Source organism: Trichogramma pretiosum, unplaced genomic scaffold, assembly GCF_000599845.2.
Source record: "Trichogramma pretiosum strain Unisexual culture from Peru unplaced genomic scaffold, Tpre_2.0 scaffold123, whole genome shotgun sequence".
NCBI classification, from domain to species: domain Eukaryota; kingdom Metazoa; phylum Arthropoda; class Insecta; order Hymenoptera; family Trichogrammatidae; genus Trichogramma; species Trichogramma pretiosum.
In genome coordinates, this window is record NW_019641684.1 from 162,331 (window position 1) to 175,880 (window position 13,550).

The window sequence follows — 13,550 nt, forward strand, 5'->3', positions numbered from 1 at the left end:
TGAGAGATGAAATGAATTTATGAGGCACATGCGAGAGGAGTATATAAGCGGGAGTAAACAGAGAGCTCGAGAGCTCCTTTCGACTTTTTTGATTATGGGCTGTGTAATGCTGCCCTTGATTAATCTTGATTGCGTGCGCGGTGGCTCGTCGTTGCTGCTGCTGCCACAGCTACTCATTTGCTACCGAAACTTATAAAAATACGTCAAAGTGTGTGGATTTTTGCGCTTTTTTTTGCAAATACAGCAAACTTCGTTAGAAGAAGGAAAAAATAGGAGGAGCCGAGCAATGACTGTACGCGGAATAAAGTGAAATCAAGCCTGTATACTCGTTAAGTACGTATGATATAAGTATATATATACGCGACGATCAATGAGTAAGAGAACTGTTAACTTTGCTGTGCAAGACGAGGCAAAAACAGTTGGCACGTGTGCGGTGGTGTCGTATTCTCTTTCTCTCGAACTCGAGCCTCGAGTCGGATTCGACTCCGTAAACCGGCACCAGTGACCGTTTTTGCTCGTTCTTTTTTTTAATCCTTCATTTTTTTTACCCTCCTCGCATTTGAGTTCGGCGCTCGTGAGCTGCGCGTTGTATTCGTTATCAAAATTGATTGAATTCGAGAAAGAATTTCTGACACCGAGGAGGAGAAAAAAAAGAGAAGTTAGTCAGCAATTAATGCCAGTCAAAGAACAATGCCCTGCAACAGTGTGAAAAAACGGATAAAAAAGACAATGTACCCATATCTACAAACACATAGCATAGCCGCGCGCGCATACACACATACGCACATTACACAGCAAGCTGTACTATATACTTGCCATCAGGAAAAGCAACATTAGAGTCTGCTTCGATAAAGCTTTTATATCTCGTAGACCAGATCTCTTTTTCTCACACTCGAGAGCATGAGCTCTCGGTGTATCGCCGGCTTGTTGTGGGTGGTGCACTAGCTCTGCAGCGTATATAGTGGCCGCCCCGTGTGTACCGTAGCGGAGTAACTCCTCGGAGCGAGAGAGGGACAGAGAGAGAAAATTAACCACCGCTGCTACGGGCTAAATATACTACTGGCTTTATCTCTCTATCTGTATGGCTTTGCGATCGTAGCAAAAGATCATAATGTAGCGGCGCGCACTGCGAGGGCCTCGAAGCTACGCTCGATCCACGAGGCAAGAAAAGCCGAGCTGCTTTTCAAAAAGCAAAGGATCGACCAATAGATTCGTTCTGTCGGACGAAAAAGAATCGCCTCGCTGCCTTCGACGAGTTTCTTTATGTAGATGCGTACGGCGCAGCAACGGAACGGTGTAAAAAACATCGAAAATTCAAAGTGCACTCGCGCGTGCCCGATACGAGATGACGCCCCAAAAGCTCGAGAGTACGAGAAAGAGAACGAGAGGAGAAGAAAAAAGACACAGCGTGCCAGAAAGAGAGAGACAGAGAAACAGCGAGCGTTAGTGAAGAAAAAAGAAAAGAAGACAACAACACGTATAGCAGGTAAAGCGGGCTGACAACGCGGCCGCGAAAAAAGAGAACGAGATGAATCTCTCGCTTATGAGCGTGTGTATACCGTATACATATAGGTATACACGAGCGCTCCGTATACCTGTTTTCTTTGGCCGTTGGTGAATTGTGACCCAGTACCTACCTACACGCCGTTCACTGCTGTTGTTGCTGCTGCTGCTGCTGTTGCTTTTTCGACGCGCTCTCGTACGTTATTCGCCTCGACGAATTTAAAATCTTAAAATTTTTGCCATTTTATTCCGACGCCGAACGACTTATTCGGCCGGTCGCAGTCCTCGGACTCGGATCGCTCCGTATGCCACGTGCCTTTTTTTTCCCCGGCAAATGCCACGAAAAATTAATGCGCAAAATTACAAGAGTTGCATGTACGGATTTAATCGCGCTGCGCTCGCCTGTCACGTCTCAAATTTTCAGCTCGTCGCGATACGCTCGCATCTAGCGGGCCGTAAAATAATTACAAGTAACCGCGCGTAAGCTCCCGCTGCAGCTCGCTTCGTAGCTATAACTGTAAAAAGTCACTCGCGCTCGTTCGCTCGGCAGCTTTTCTTTCATTCTCGTGCTCATAGCTGGGAGGCAAAAAATATGACTTTTCTTCGTCGAAAACGACGATGCCTCTTTCTTCGGACTCGAATTTGGCCCGCTTTACAAGCAGCCGTCGCTGTGCGTTGAAAACGAGTTCGCAGCTCGACTGATAACGAAAAAGAATAAAATTACCAGGCTTACTGCTACACACGACTGGAGCGTGCACGCGCGCAAACACACAAATGCACGGCGGCACGTTATATATAGGCCGAAAATACGAATTATGCACATTATAATACGCAGCGCGCGCTGCAAGGTGAATAAAGAGCTAATTAGTCAAGTACAATGGGGAGTACCCGCGACTATGCAATTACGCTGCCGCAGGAGGCGTACGATTTTGCGACCTAGAGTACGAGCAAGAGTCGCTGAATTGCCACAACAATGCTCGCAGATGCGCAATGCAAAAATAAATCGTCACGCGTAGCACCTATATACATACATACGTACGTATTATATTTATCTCGAGTCTATGCACATTCACGGGGGGGCGCGTGCAGGAATCTTTGAATGGACGAGCTTTGCCGCGACTGCGCTAGAAAGTTCGTAACGAGCCTCGTTGCGAGCGAGCCATGCTAAATAAAGCTAAATTGCATGTGAACGAGACTACGCCACAATCTTTAGCCGCATAAAGCCGCTTACGGGTTCGATTATAGCTGCGATGCGATTGCGAATCGAGCTCGGCTCCTTTTGTTCCATCTTGGCCGCAACTCGCTACAGTAGGCACTCGCAAAGGTTCGGACCGATAGCAAATGCTGACAATACCATACAACGTGAATTTACCTAGATTCGAGTCGATCGACTCGAGTGAAAATATTGAATATTCACGTGTGTACACAAAGTCTAATCTCTACTTCGTGTTTTGTTTACAGGAAGCGAACGAGAAGAAGTGGCCGCTGCATCATCAGTCATATTTACGGAAGAGGCAGAGGTGTGTATTATGGACGAGGAAGCGACGGCGCTACTTCCCACGCACTGCTGAGAGCGAGAGAAGAAAAAAACCATTTCACCGCCTATATAAGTACACCCACGCGGCCACGAGTGCATCGGCAGCGACGACGACGACGACGACCAAGAGCTCTCGCATATTAAACGCGAGGCCCCCGCACCAGACCAGCAACCAGACGAGAACGAGGAGGAAGAAGCCAACCGGAGCTATTATTTACACCACTCATTTTCGATTATTACGCGGCTCGAGAGCCGCTGCGCCGAGTTCACAGGTAAGACGGATATATCATTATATTATATGGATCCTCACTCGAGGCGCGAGCTCGTTTTTGAGGCGTACGTATCGCATTTCCAGACGTATTTACCGCTGCTGCTGCTTTTTTGAGTAAAAATCCAGCCGCGAACTCGTTGCTGTCTCGTTCAATGGCGAATCGCGATATCATTCTCAATTTTCCAGCTGAAATCTCTCAAATTTATGTTTGTGCCGCGTACACATGCCGTTCTTTTACATATCTTTATTACACCAACAAATGCGAGTACACTATAACGAGTCGTGTGCAGCCGAGGTTCGCTAATGAAAAGTTGTAAATACAAACGCGGAAGGGCAAACAACAGTTCAAAGCAGTTGGCCGCGGCGCGCGAAAGTCGCGCATCCATCACGAGTTTTTTTCGTCCGCGAGACGATCGGCGAAGCTCGTAATAAAAGTCCGCTGAACTTTGACGTTTCAGCGCCGCTGCAGGAAGATGGGCGCAGGCATGAGCAGAAGCGGCACCGTAGGCGGTAGCTTCCTCGAGGCTCTGCCCTCGGGCACACCGCTCCACGTGGCCATGCTGGGCCTCGACAGCGCCGGCAAGACGACGGCCCTCTACAGGCTCAAGTTCGATCAGTACATCAACACCGTGCCCACGATAGGCTTCAACTGCGAGAGGGTACGAGGGACCGTTGGAAAAGCCAAAGGTACGTGATTTTGCCACGATCCATGACGTATTTCGCTCGCTGGCTGGGCAGCTCGAGAGTTATATCTCTCATCGTTATGCGCGGTGTGCTTTTTTCTCTCTCGTTTCGCTTTTCCCGCGCTGCTCGATCGCAGGGCCTTGAAACTTGGACGAGTTTCGACAGACGTCGATCCACTCGCTGGACACGGCCAACGTCCAGCAGTGCAGTCGGCGCGCGATCGAGAGCACGCGAGCGAGAAAAGTCCGATTAAACGCCTGCCTCCTTTTTATGTACTTGTATCGCGCGGAGCAAAGTGTATTTAATGTGTGTGCACAAGTGCGCTGTATCTAATCGAATAAAAACATCATGGGAATGGCAGCTGCGTGTCGCTCGACTCGCGCGCGTACTTACTACACGCGTCATGGCACGGTGAGAAAGCATTGCCACTTTAAACGTCGATGAGTCAGTTTTAATGAGATACACGTATATCCGTAATATCGTACAAATACGGGAGTAGTGTGCGTTTATGAGATATGGATTCGCGCGCGAGAAACGGGCGAGGCTCGCTCGTCGAGCTGCGTCGCTGCCGATGCTCTTGCGCTGCTCGGACCGACTCGACGACGATAAATCCTGCGAGTTATTGTCCGAGCGCTCCGTGTGTGTTTTTCCCGGTATTAGACAAAAAAAACTTTCACGTCGAGACGCGCTTTCTCATACGTTATCATTGAAATTAGCATCGAGAAAGATCGCGTGGTGCTCTCGTGCGTTTTTTTAATTCCGGCCTGGCCGTGCCTCCTCTGCAGGACGCCGCGAAACTTTTCAACTCTTGCGCGCGCATTATCATATGGAAGAGGTTTGTCAGAAAATGGTATTTACGCGCGAGAGATGCGCATTCCTCGAGGCACAGGCAACTCGCGCCGAGCGGACACGTACGCGTTGTTTATGGCTTCCAAAGCACATTTCTAGGCTGTACGCGTGTAAGCTCGCGCGATTCTGCAGGTATTATAACGGTTCATGGCCAATGTAGAAATAGAGAAAGAGAGAGAGAGAGAGAAAGAGAGGAGGCTATATATAGGTAGATGCTGCTGGCTGCATGTATAGCCTGGACGCAGGCATGCATAATTCCGAGCATGTCTAGCTGCTGGCCCATCCATCCGCGCGTACGATGACTATCGGTAATCGTAGCCGATCGCAACCGATCATCTGTATTAAGTCGGATGCAGCTATGAGATCGGCGTCGAGTTTACATTTGTAAAAACTCGCGTTATCTCTTCCAGTACGAAAATAGACTTTACGCATCACCCGATGCCTCGACTGATGGTATTTTTTTTATTTCTTTCAACAGGAGTCAACTTTTTGGTCTGGGACGTCGGCGGTCAAGAGAAGCTGCGGCCCCTGTGGAAATCCTACACACGCTGCACCGACGGCATAATCTTCGTGGTGGACTCGTGCGACACGGAGCGACTCGAGGAGGCCAAAATGGAGCTGACGCGCACGGCCAGGAGTCCCGACAACGCCGGCGTGCCGATACTCATACTTGCCAACAAACAGGATCTACCAGGTTGGTAGCTGTACGATATAACGTGCAATAATAGGCGCTCGTGCAGCGATCGATACAATAGCCGCGTATACGTACGTATAATAGACACCTGCGGCGGAAAGTCCTGCGCGCGATTGTCCTCCAGCTGCGCGCGTTGCGGCGCTCGCGTGCATATTATATGCCTCGCGAGATCGCGATGTGCACTCGCCAGTCGGGCTGCACAGCCAGAGCAGCGGTGAAAGTATACGAGTTCGCGCGCGACTCGAAATTTCCTGCGGAATCTGATTGCAACGCGCCAAAATACTTATATATACATGTAACGCAACTCGTTGCTGTGTCGCGATGAAAGCGTCGTCGCTTTTCGCTACCTTGTACAATGCACATGATCACCTTGTTTTCTTATTGTAATCGTTTATCGTGTGCGAGTCTTTACGGTCACACGCGAGTACAAATTTTTCCTGCTTATGCGCTGCGCACGAGGGGAGCACAACTCGACGTTTTCGGGAGCTTGAACCTGCATGTAAAGCTTAAAGTGAAAGTTTGATATATTTATTTGCGGTCTTTTGCTCCTTCTCTCGTTTGCTCCGCCGCTCGAGACGCCCACGAAAACTTCGATCTCGGCAGCAATTTTTCACACTGCAGCTGCCGCCGTCTGCAGTGCCCGGGCTTCGGCGCTGGCGTCTAATTATCCCACGCGCGTCTACCTCGTTTTTTAGAATCCGCGCGCGAACGCAAAAAGTCACGCTTAGCCGCCGCCAGAGCTAAACGCCAATTTCCGTAAATCGTTTAGCTTTTTTGTTCGAGGCAGCAGCGAGTCTATATCTTTCGAGTCGGACTGACCGACATTTGGCTCGACCAGTCCGCCGCGTGAATCGCCGGCGACGCGCAATTCCATACAAGTCGAAAGCTATTAAAGCACCGCTAACGCGCCGGAAGTTTGCCTTGGAAGCTGCGCAGGATTGATCGACTCGACGCCAGTGCCCTTTCCTTCGCGCTCGTCAACCGTAATGCGCCCATGTACAACGACGATTAAAAAAATCTCTCTTGACTTTCTCAGGTGCCAAAGAAGTCGAAGAACTGGAGAAGCAACTGGGCGTGCTGGAGCTGGGCATACAGCCGGGCAGCTCGTGCATCAAGGTGCAGCCGGCCTGCGCGATCACGGGCGAAGGCCTCCACGAGGGCCTCGACAGCCTCTACCAGCTCATAATCAAGCGGAGAAAATTAGCCAAGCTGAACAAGCGCCGAGCGAGGTAGCTAGCTCGTCCGATCAGCGGCGACTGTGCCTGCGTCTTCTGACATTGCACCGCGGCGGCCGCGGAGCCCGACCGTTTCAAGGCCGCCACGGCCCTCGTCGGTCCCGACGACGACGACGAGGACGACGACGAGGGACACGACTACGGCTGCGTCAATCACCTGGCATCGCAGCATCGCCTGCATCTGCACCGATGAGAGAGAGAGGCGGAGAAAGAGAGAGAATACGATTTCGTTTGTGCCGCGCGCCTGCATAACGTAAGCGAGCGGGCATAAAAATGTCCAGGCGGTCCGCGTCAACAAACCTGCGTCGTGTCTTGGCAGAATTCAAAACTCGTTATCATCTTTCTCTTGCGATTTACGAGAAAGTTCCGTACCGCTGCAGATGAGGCTGTTTTATTCGCGTTGCTCAAGCTGCATTTTTTTCATTTGTAATTTTTTTTTCATTTTCAAATGAAGAGAAAAACAAGCTTTTTCTCCATTCTAGTCTGTACATTCATAAAATACAATGATATGATTTTGCGTTATTTCTCACTTCCTTTTTTTTTCTTTTTTTTTTACACGATAAAGCGAAACGCACACGCCATGGAAGACGCTCACAAAAGTATTTTTAGTTCGTGCTTTGAGGTCGTTATAGCGGAAAATTCTTAAGCGTTCTATGCGAGAATACTGACGACAATAAGGTCTGAACTTCAACTATGTGTGTTTAATTTTTTTATTTGTTATCGTTAGTTGATTCAACTTTGTTTTATAATGTCATGCGTTTCTTCTTTTTGTTTACTTTTAGCTTAGTATTCGTGGGAGTGCCTGTATGTGTGTGCGCGAGTATCTTTCGTGCGAGGAAGAAGCGCTTTGTTTATAAGTTTTAAAATTTTTTTACACTTAAAATAGTATTTATTGTAGTTGATTTAGTAAGTAGGTGTTTGTATTTATGAGATCGCAACAGTTTACCAATATTGATTTTGTAACAAAAAGTATATTTCATGATACAAGACGACTGAAGTTTTGAAAAACTTAGTATTGAAGGGAAGCAGTGGTCGAATGCTAGTCGATCATCAAAAGATCGTTCACTATGTATTTTATCGCTTTACGTGCGTATTGTTTATCTATTACCATTGTCAGCATTATTTGTTGCACATTTCATGTATTATGCTTATTGAAGTCAAAGACGCATAGTTTTAGAAAATAATAAACACTTTTTTTTACCTGTTATAAGAAATATAAATGTTTGTAATACATTTCTCCGATACAAAATAAAAGTCAAACCTTGGTGAAATATGACCAATGTTGAATTACCTTTTGCCTATAGCTGTATGGGCTATTTAATAAAAGAAATCGTACAAATCCAATAAATAAACTTGTCAAATTGAAAATTTCCGGTAACAAGCAGACGAAATGAAAAGGACGATTAACAATCTGATTAAGAACGCAAGGATACGTGCCTGTAATAAGTTTCGCGGTAAACATGGTATAGATAAAATAACGAATCGCCGAAAAATAGATGCATCTTAATCTCCATTCCATTTCGTATCTGGTAAATACCAAATTTTGACATGAAAACGTTAAACGAAATTATATGAAATAATTATATAACAAAGAGTATCTTTGAAAACAAAAAAAAACCGTTGTTGTTTGTTTTGCACCTCGATGTCGCATATATCAATTATATGCACTCCTCGAGAGTCATTCTAAATTTTATCGTAAAAAGTGCACATCCCGTTTTGCACTCATGACCCGTATACATAATGAATATACGAATATATAAATATATTTACTTGATAATTGCCTAATCAATATAAATAATTATAAATACGATACAGATAGATTATGCTTACGAGAAATTAACGAAATATAGTGTATCCTGTACTTGCCCTTGTTGTGTTTTATCGTCCTTGTTGATGTGTTTCGACATTTTATTGTAAAAAAATGATATGAGAGAATGCATGAAATTGAACTCGTTCAATTTCAAATTTTATTTAAGTATACATACATGAATGATGTAAATAGAAATTTTAGATTTTAAAGCGACTTTATCTTGAAATAATTACTATCAATATCTAATACGAATGGAAGTAAAATTGCTTTAAAGACTTGACAAATAAGGATAGAGTCATTTTTTTATAAGACAATTTTTAAGAATCACGTAAGTCAGCCTAACAGCGTGAATCATTCAAATCGAAAGGACATATTGGATTTATAATGAATTTTGATAACTCATTGCTGTAATGGCCGAAAGCGTCGATTCAGCAATCGACGTAATTATCCACAAATTGTAGATGTTCCTCGATTAAATGTCATTGTGTATAATTAACTATTGTAATATGCGAAATCCTTGACGGAGCATCAACGTTTGACTTGATAATGAATATATGTATTGTAACGCTTTTTGTCAAAGATATATTGCATTAAAATATCCTGTGCTTGAAATCCGTCGAAACTATTATGAAAGCAAGCGACTTTTAGCTTTTTTAATCAGAACTTTTTAGACAATTCATACGGTGTACTTTTTAAATCTGACGAATTACAATGTATCGCACATAAATTTTTCTAGTCTGCAGTCAATCAGAAACTTCAACAAAGTTGGTTTTTATCTTAGGTGGCGCAAGTAAGTCAGTAAAAATTTGGTCTTTGATTACTTGGCATCGAATACAACTGATGATGATATATATACTTGTGTGTGGTAAAAGGTACGGTTCTAATGAAGGAGTTTGAAATGTCGCATCTATACACAACGATAAACGATTTTAAGACGAAATTTATAGAATATCATTGTGCTTAGCTCGGCTTGATCGATTTAAAATAACTGTTTGCTAAGAAGTCAGAGCAGGCAGCCAAAATGCTTTTTTATTGTAAAAAAAATATAGCAATTTCTCGATCGACGTGAGATAAGGATAAGAACTGTAAATTATATAAAAAGATGTTGAACAAGATTAAAAAGATGATGAAGAATAAAGAGTGAATCACAATTGCTCGTGCACACTATATGAAAACAATCAAACACACATTGATACATGCAACAATTATGTTGTACACCTTGCGCAGACACAAATATTATTTGTATAAACGCACGCACATGTGTAATCATTGTAATACTGTAATGATGCTATTATCTTATACATATATCATTATTAAATCATTATTACTTTCTAAATGCGCTATTTAATCATTTGCACATTCCCTTGACTCTGTTAAGTTATTGTTCATGCGTAAATGCAGTAATTGATAAAGCTCATCAAATTTAGTTTCGACCAATTATGTATTCGGTTACTGCTGTCGAGTGACGAAATTCGTTTATTACTCTTACCGCTATGCGGCTTGGTCCATTTTGATCGAAATCCACAAATAAAAGTCAATTCAAGAGTATTTAAAAGCAGTTGAAGATGTGAGCATACACAAGTGGCTTTGCTTGAAATACTTACTTTACCGATAACCGTTATGTCAGTTTAAACGGGTATCATCGTAATCGTGGGGGCAGCACATGATGCACGTTCGCAGCTCACAGTTGATCGTCAAATTGATGATTTACTGACTCAAGAATTCTTACATTATTACTTTCGAAGTAGGTAAGTAAAATTATTTGTTTTGAATTGCTGCAAAATATTCATATTTCAACAAATTGAAATCTATAAACTTCCTGTAGTACAATCGATTCCATGGTCCCATGGTGTAATGGTTAGCACTCTGGACTTTGAATCCAGCGATCCGAGTTCAAATCTCGGTGGGACCTATTTTTTTGACAATTTGTAATTTGATAAGTTGATGACGAACTATTTATACAACATTTTTGTAAAATAATTTTAAAAAATGCAGTCAAATCATTTTTTTTAGGAAAGATGTAAAGGCTGCAAATAAATGTATAGGACATTAAGCAAAATATAATAACTATATAGCAACATGTTAAGAGACCCAATAACAATCTGTCTATAAAAAACATAACATAACACGAAGGACCAACGCACTAATTTTGGAATGAATAGGAAGAGCAATTTCATTTACAAAAGTTACATTTCAATAAAGAGAAGAACAATTTTAAACATTCTAGACTAAGTCATTTGCAGTTTTTAATTGTAATTTTTCTAGTAGAAATCACCTTTATGAAAGGTAATATTTGAATAAATGATATTGTAAAGTTAATAACTAGTTAATAACAGTTTACTAAGTTGATTTTTGTATCAATTTTTATTTTTTAGCCTTTTTCCCCAACTTTTAGGATACTCTCATATTTATTGTGGCAATGAGTCTCGAAGGCTTATAACAAAATTTAGGAAACTTTAGTTAACATTGTTAAGAAGCTTTATAAATTGTGTGCTGATGAAAATTCGGATCGAACTTCATTCAATTTCAACTTTTATGTTTCTCTGTATGGCAGTACGCTAATAAAGTGCTCGACTGTTTTAGAGTATTTTTTGTCTGAAAGTTTGGTCATAAATTCCCAGTAAAAAGATATCCAGCACTTTTTTTCCCTAAAATTACTATTAACTGAGATTGAAAATTTTTAAATAATATTATTAATAACCACAAATTTCGGAAAAAGCTAACTTGAGGATATGTGAGTGACGTTAAAATAATACCAACAGAAATACAATTTTTATGCTATGCGATTTTACAGAGAATCGAATAATCATAAACGTCTTGACCGAAAAAATACAACTCGTTAAGATTTCAATTTTTATAAATTTTAAAAAATCTCGAAAAATAAATTTTAAACAAGCAAGTCATACTATTCTGCAACGTGTAAAAGGCGCAAATTGCTCAAAAATATGCAACTTGCCAATTTAAACTGTTTTTCGTTTTTTACGCCCGTTTTTTCATCTATTCGAGCTGTAAATGTTTATACTTTTAAAAATTCCCTAATTTTTTTTGAAGTTTTTATTTCTACCTTTATTCCTCAAAATAAGGATAAGTCCGCGTAAAGTGCAATTCAAACACTTGAAATGAAGAAACAAAATTTAATTCTTGACGCGCATGTGTCAATCTAGCAGACGACACTAAATGCATCATGAATCATGATGGCTGTTGCGTTTTTGATTTTATAAGAAGCAGAACATAACATAACCAAAATAACTCATTGAGTTTCATTCACAAGTGCTTGTTTTGTTTTGTTTATCTTAAATTTTCATTTTGTTTTTATACTTGGGTAAATCATCATGGAAGAAGAAAATGCAGTTGTGATCAAGGCGAATCCTACAAGAAAAATTGGCAAACTCACGAGAAATAAAGTTCCACCGGAGATTTCAGAAGATCCAATACTGATCGAGGCTATCTCAGTTTTACCTTCAAATTATAATTTTGAAATTCCTAAAACTATATGGCGAATCAGGGAAGCCAAAGCAAAACGTGTGGCATTACAAATGCCAGAAGGTTTACTGGTATATGCACCTACAATATGTGACATTATTCAATCATTCACAGAAGCTAACACTGTTATTATGGGAGACGTTACTTATGGTGAGTAAATTAAAAAAAAAACTAGCCAAATAAAGTCATAAAAACTTTATTAATTAAAATGATCTTTAGGTGCTTGTTGCGTAGATGACTATACTGCAAAGGCAATTGGTGTTGATTTTTTGATTCATTACGGTCATTCATGTTTAATACCAATTGACAGAACCAAAGGGATCAAAATGCTGTACATATTTGTTGAAATAAAAATTGACACTGTACATTGTATAGAAACAATTAAATTAAACTTTCCAGTAACAACTAGATTAGGCATGGTTTGTACAATTCAATTTGCTGGTACACTTCAAGTTGTCGCCACAGAATTGAGAAAGAATGGTTATACCATCACAATTCCTCAAAGCAAACCTTTGAGTCGTGGAGAGGTACAAATAAATGAAATTGAAATTATAAATTAAAATAAAATAAAACATATTTAAAATACTTTTATTTTTATTAGATTTTAGGTTGTACAGCTCCAACAATGAATGATGTTGACATATTGGTATATCTGGGTGATGGTAGGTTTCATATGGAGGCAGCAATGATCGCTAATCCACATTTGCCTGCTTATCGCTATGATCCTTATGAAAAAAAAATGACAATAGAAAAGTATGATTTTGAACTAATGAAACAGAATCGAAAAGAGGCTATTGAAAAAGCCAAAAATGCAAAAGTATTTGGACTTATTCTTGGAACATTGGGACGCCAAGGAAGCCAAAGTGTTTCCTACAGAATAGAGGAAAAATTAAAATCTTTGAACAAAAATTATGTAAAAATTTTATCACCAGAAATTTATCCTCAAAAACTAAAACTTATGACTGGTATAGATGCATTTATTCAAGTGAGTTTATAAATTTGGAATTTATTTTTCTATTAAATTTTAAGTTTTATTTTTCTTAATTTAAAAATAACTATTTATAGGTTGCTTGTCCAAGATTAAGCATTGATTGGGGAACGCAATTTGATAAACCACTTCTCACACCATATGAAGCTGCTGTAGCTTTGTCAATGACTGAAATGGAAGATAAGAAGCCTTATCCTATGGACTATTATGCTGCAAACAGTTTGGGTCCATGGACACCAAATCACAAGCCTAGTGACTGCGAAAACAAGTCTGGTAGCAGTTGTTGTGGCAAATGCATGGAAACCAAAACGAAAGATTTGGTGGTTTAATAAAACACCAAATTGATTTTTAGCCCTTGTTTTTATTGTAAATAAAAATAAATTGTATCATATATTAGTATTAAGAAGAATAAATTGTATTTTTTGTTAAGCAAGACAATTAGTGGTTGAAATCATTGTTGAATGAAGCAAAGGAAAGTCTTTATTGGCTGTGAAAG

General features: G+C 41.1%; 2 protein-coding genes and 1 non-coding gene across 5 annotated transcripts in view; all 3 read left to right on the forward strand.

The window, feature by feature from the left end:
- Positions 1–9,904, forward strand: part of LOC106656772 (ADP-ribosylation factor-like protein 4C) — a 30,250-nt gene extending 20,346 nt beyond the window's left edge. For all 3 annotated transcript variants that reach the window (XM_014377921.2, XM_014377920.2, XM_014377922.2), the window contains exons 2-5: positions 2,965–3,312; positions 3,770–3,998; positions 5,323–5,538; positions 6,575–9,904. In XM_014377921.2, coding sequence (XP_014233407.1) covers positions 3,785–3,998; positions 5,323–5,538; positions 6,575–6,771 — 627 coding nt within the window. In that variant the 5' untranslated portion in view covers positions 2,965–3,312; positions 3,770–3,784 and the 3' untranslated portion in view covers positions 6,772–9,904. The remainder of the gene's footprint in view (positions 1–2,964; positions 3,313–3,769; positions 3,999–5,322; positions 5,539–6,574) is intronic.
- Positions 9,905–10,423: 519 nt separating this feature from the next.
- Positions 10,424–10,495, forward strand: Trnaq-uug. The gene has a single exon. It is a non-coding gene; the product is annotated as a tRNA-Gln (tRNA).
- A 1,260-nt stretch (positions 10,496–11,755) lies between these two features.
- Positions 11,756–13,487, forward strand: LOC106656759 (2-(3-amino-3-carboxypropyl)histidine synthase subunit 1). Its single transcript, XM_014377897.2, has 4 exons — positions 11,756–12,216; positions 12,286–12,593; positions 12,668–13,051; positions 13,132–13,487. The coding sequence occupies exons 1-4, from the start codon at positions 11,916–11,918 to the stop codon at positions 13,381–13,383; spliced, it is 1,245 nt and encodes a 414-aa protein (XP_014233383.1). The 5' UTR covers positions 11,756–11,915; the 3' UTR covers positions 13,384–13,487.
- The last annotated feature ends 63 nt before the right edge of the window (positions 13,488–13,550 follow it).

What these genes read in the sequence shown, in the direction of transcription:
- LOC106656759 (XM_014377897.2), top strand. Translation starts at nt 11,916, where the DNA reads ATGGAAGAAGAAAATGCAGTTGTGATCAAGGCGAATCCTACAAGAAAA. An exon ending in TATGGGAGACGTTACTTATG is followed by an intron (nt 12,217 to 12,285) that starts GTGAGTAAATTA and finishes AATGATCTTTAG; the next exon opens with GTGCTTGTTGCGTAGATGAC. An exon ending in GTATAGATGCATTTATTCAA is followed by an intron (nt 13,052 to 13,131) that starts GTGAGTTTATAA and finishes AACTATTTATAG; the next exon opens with GTTGCTTGTCCAAGATTAAG.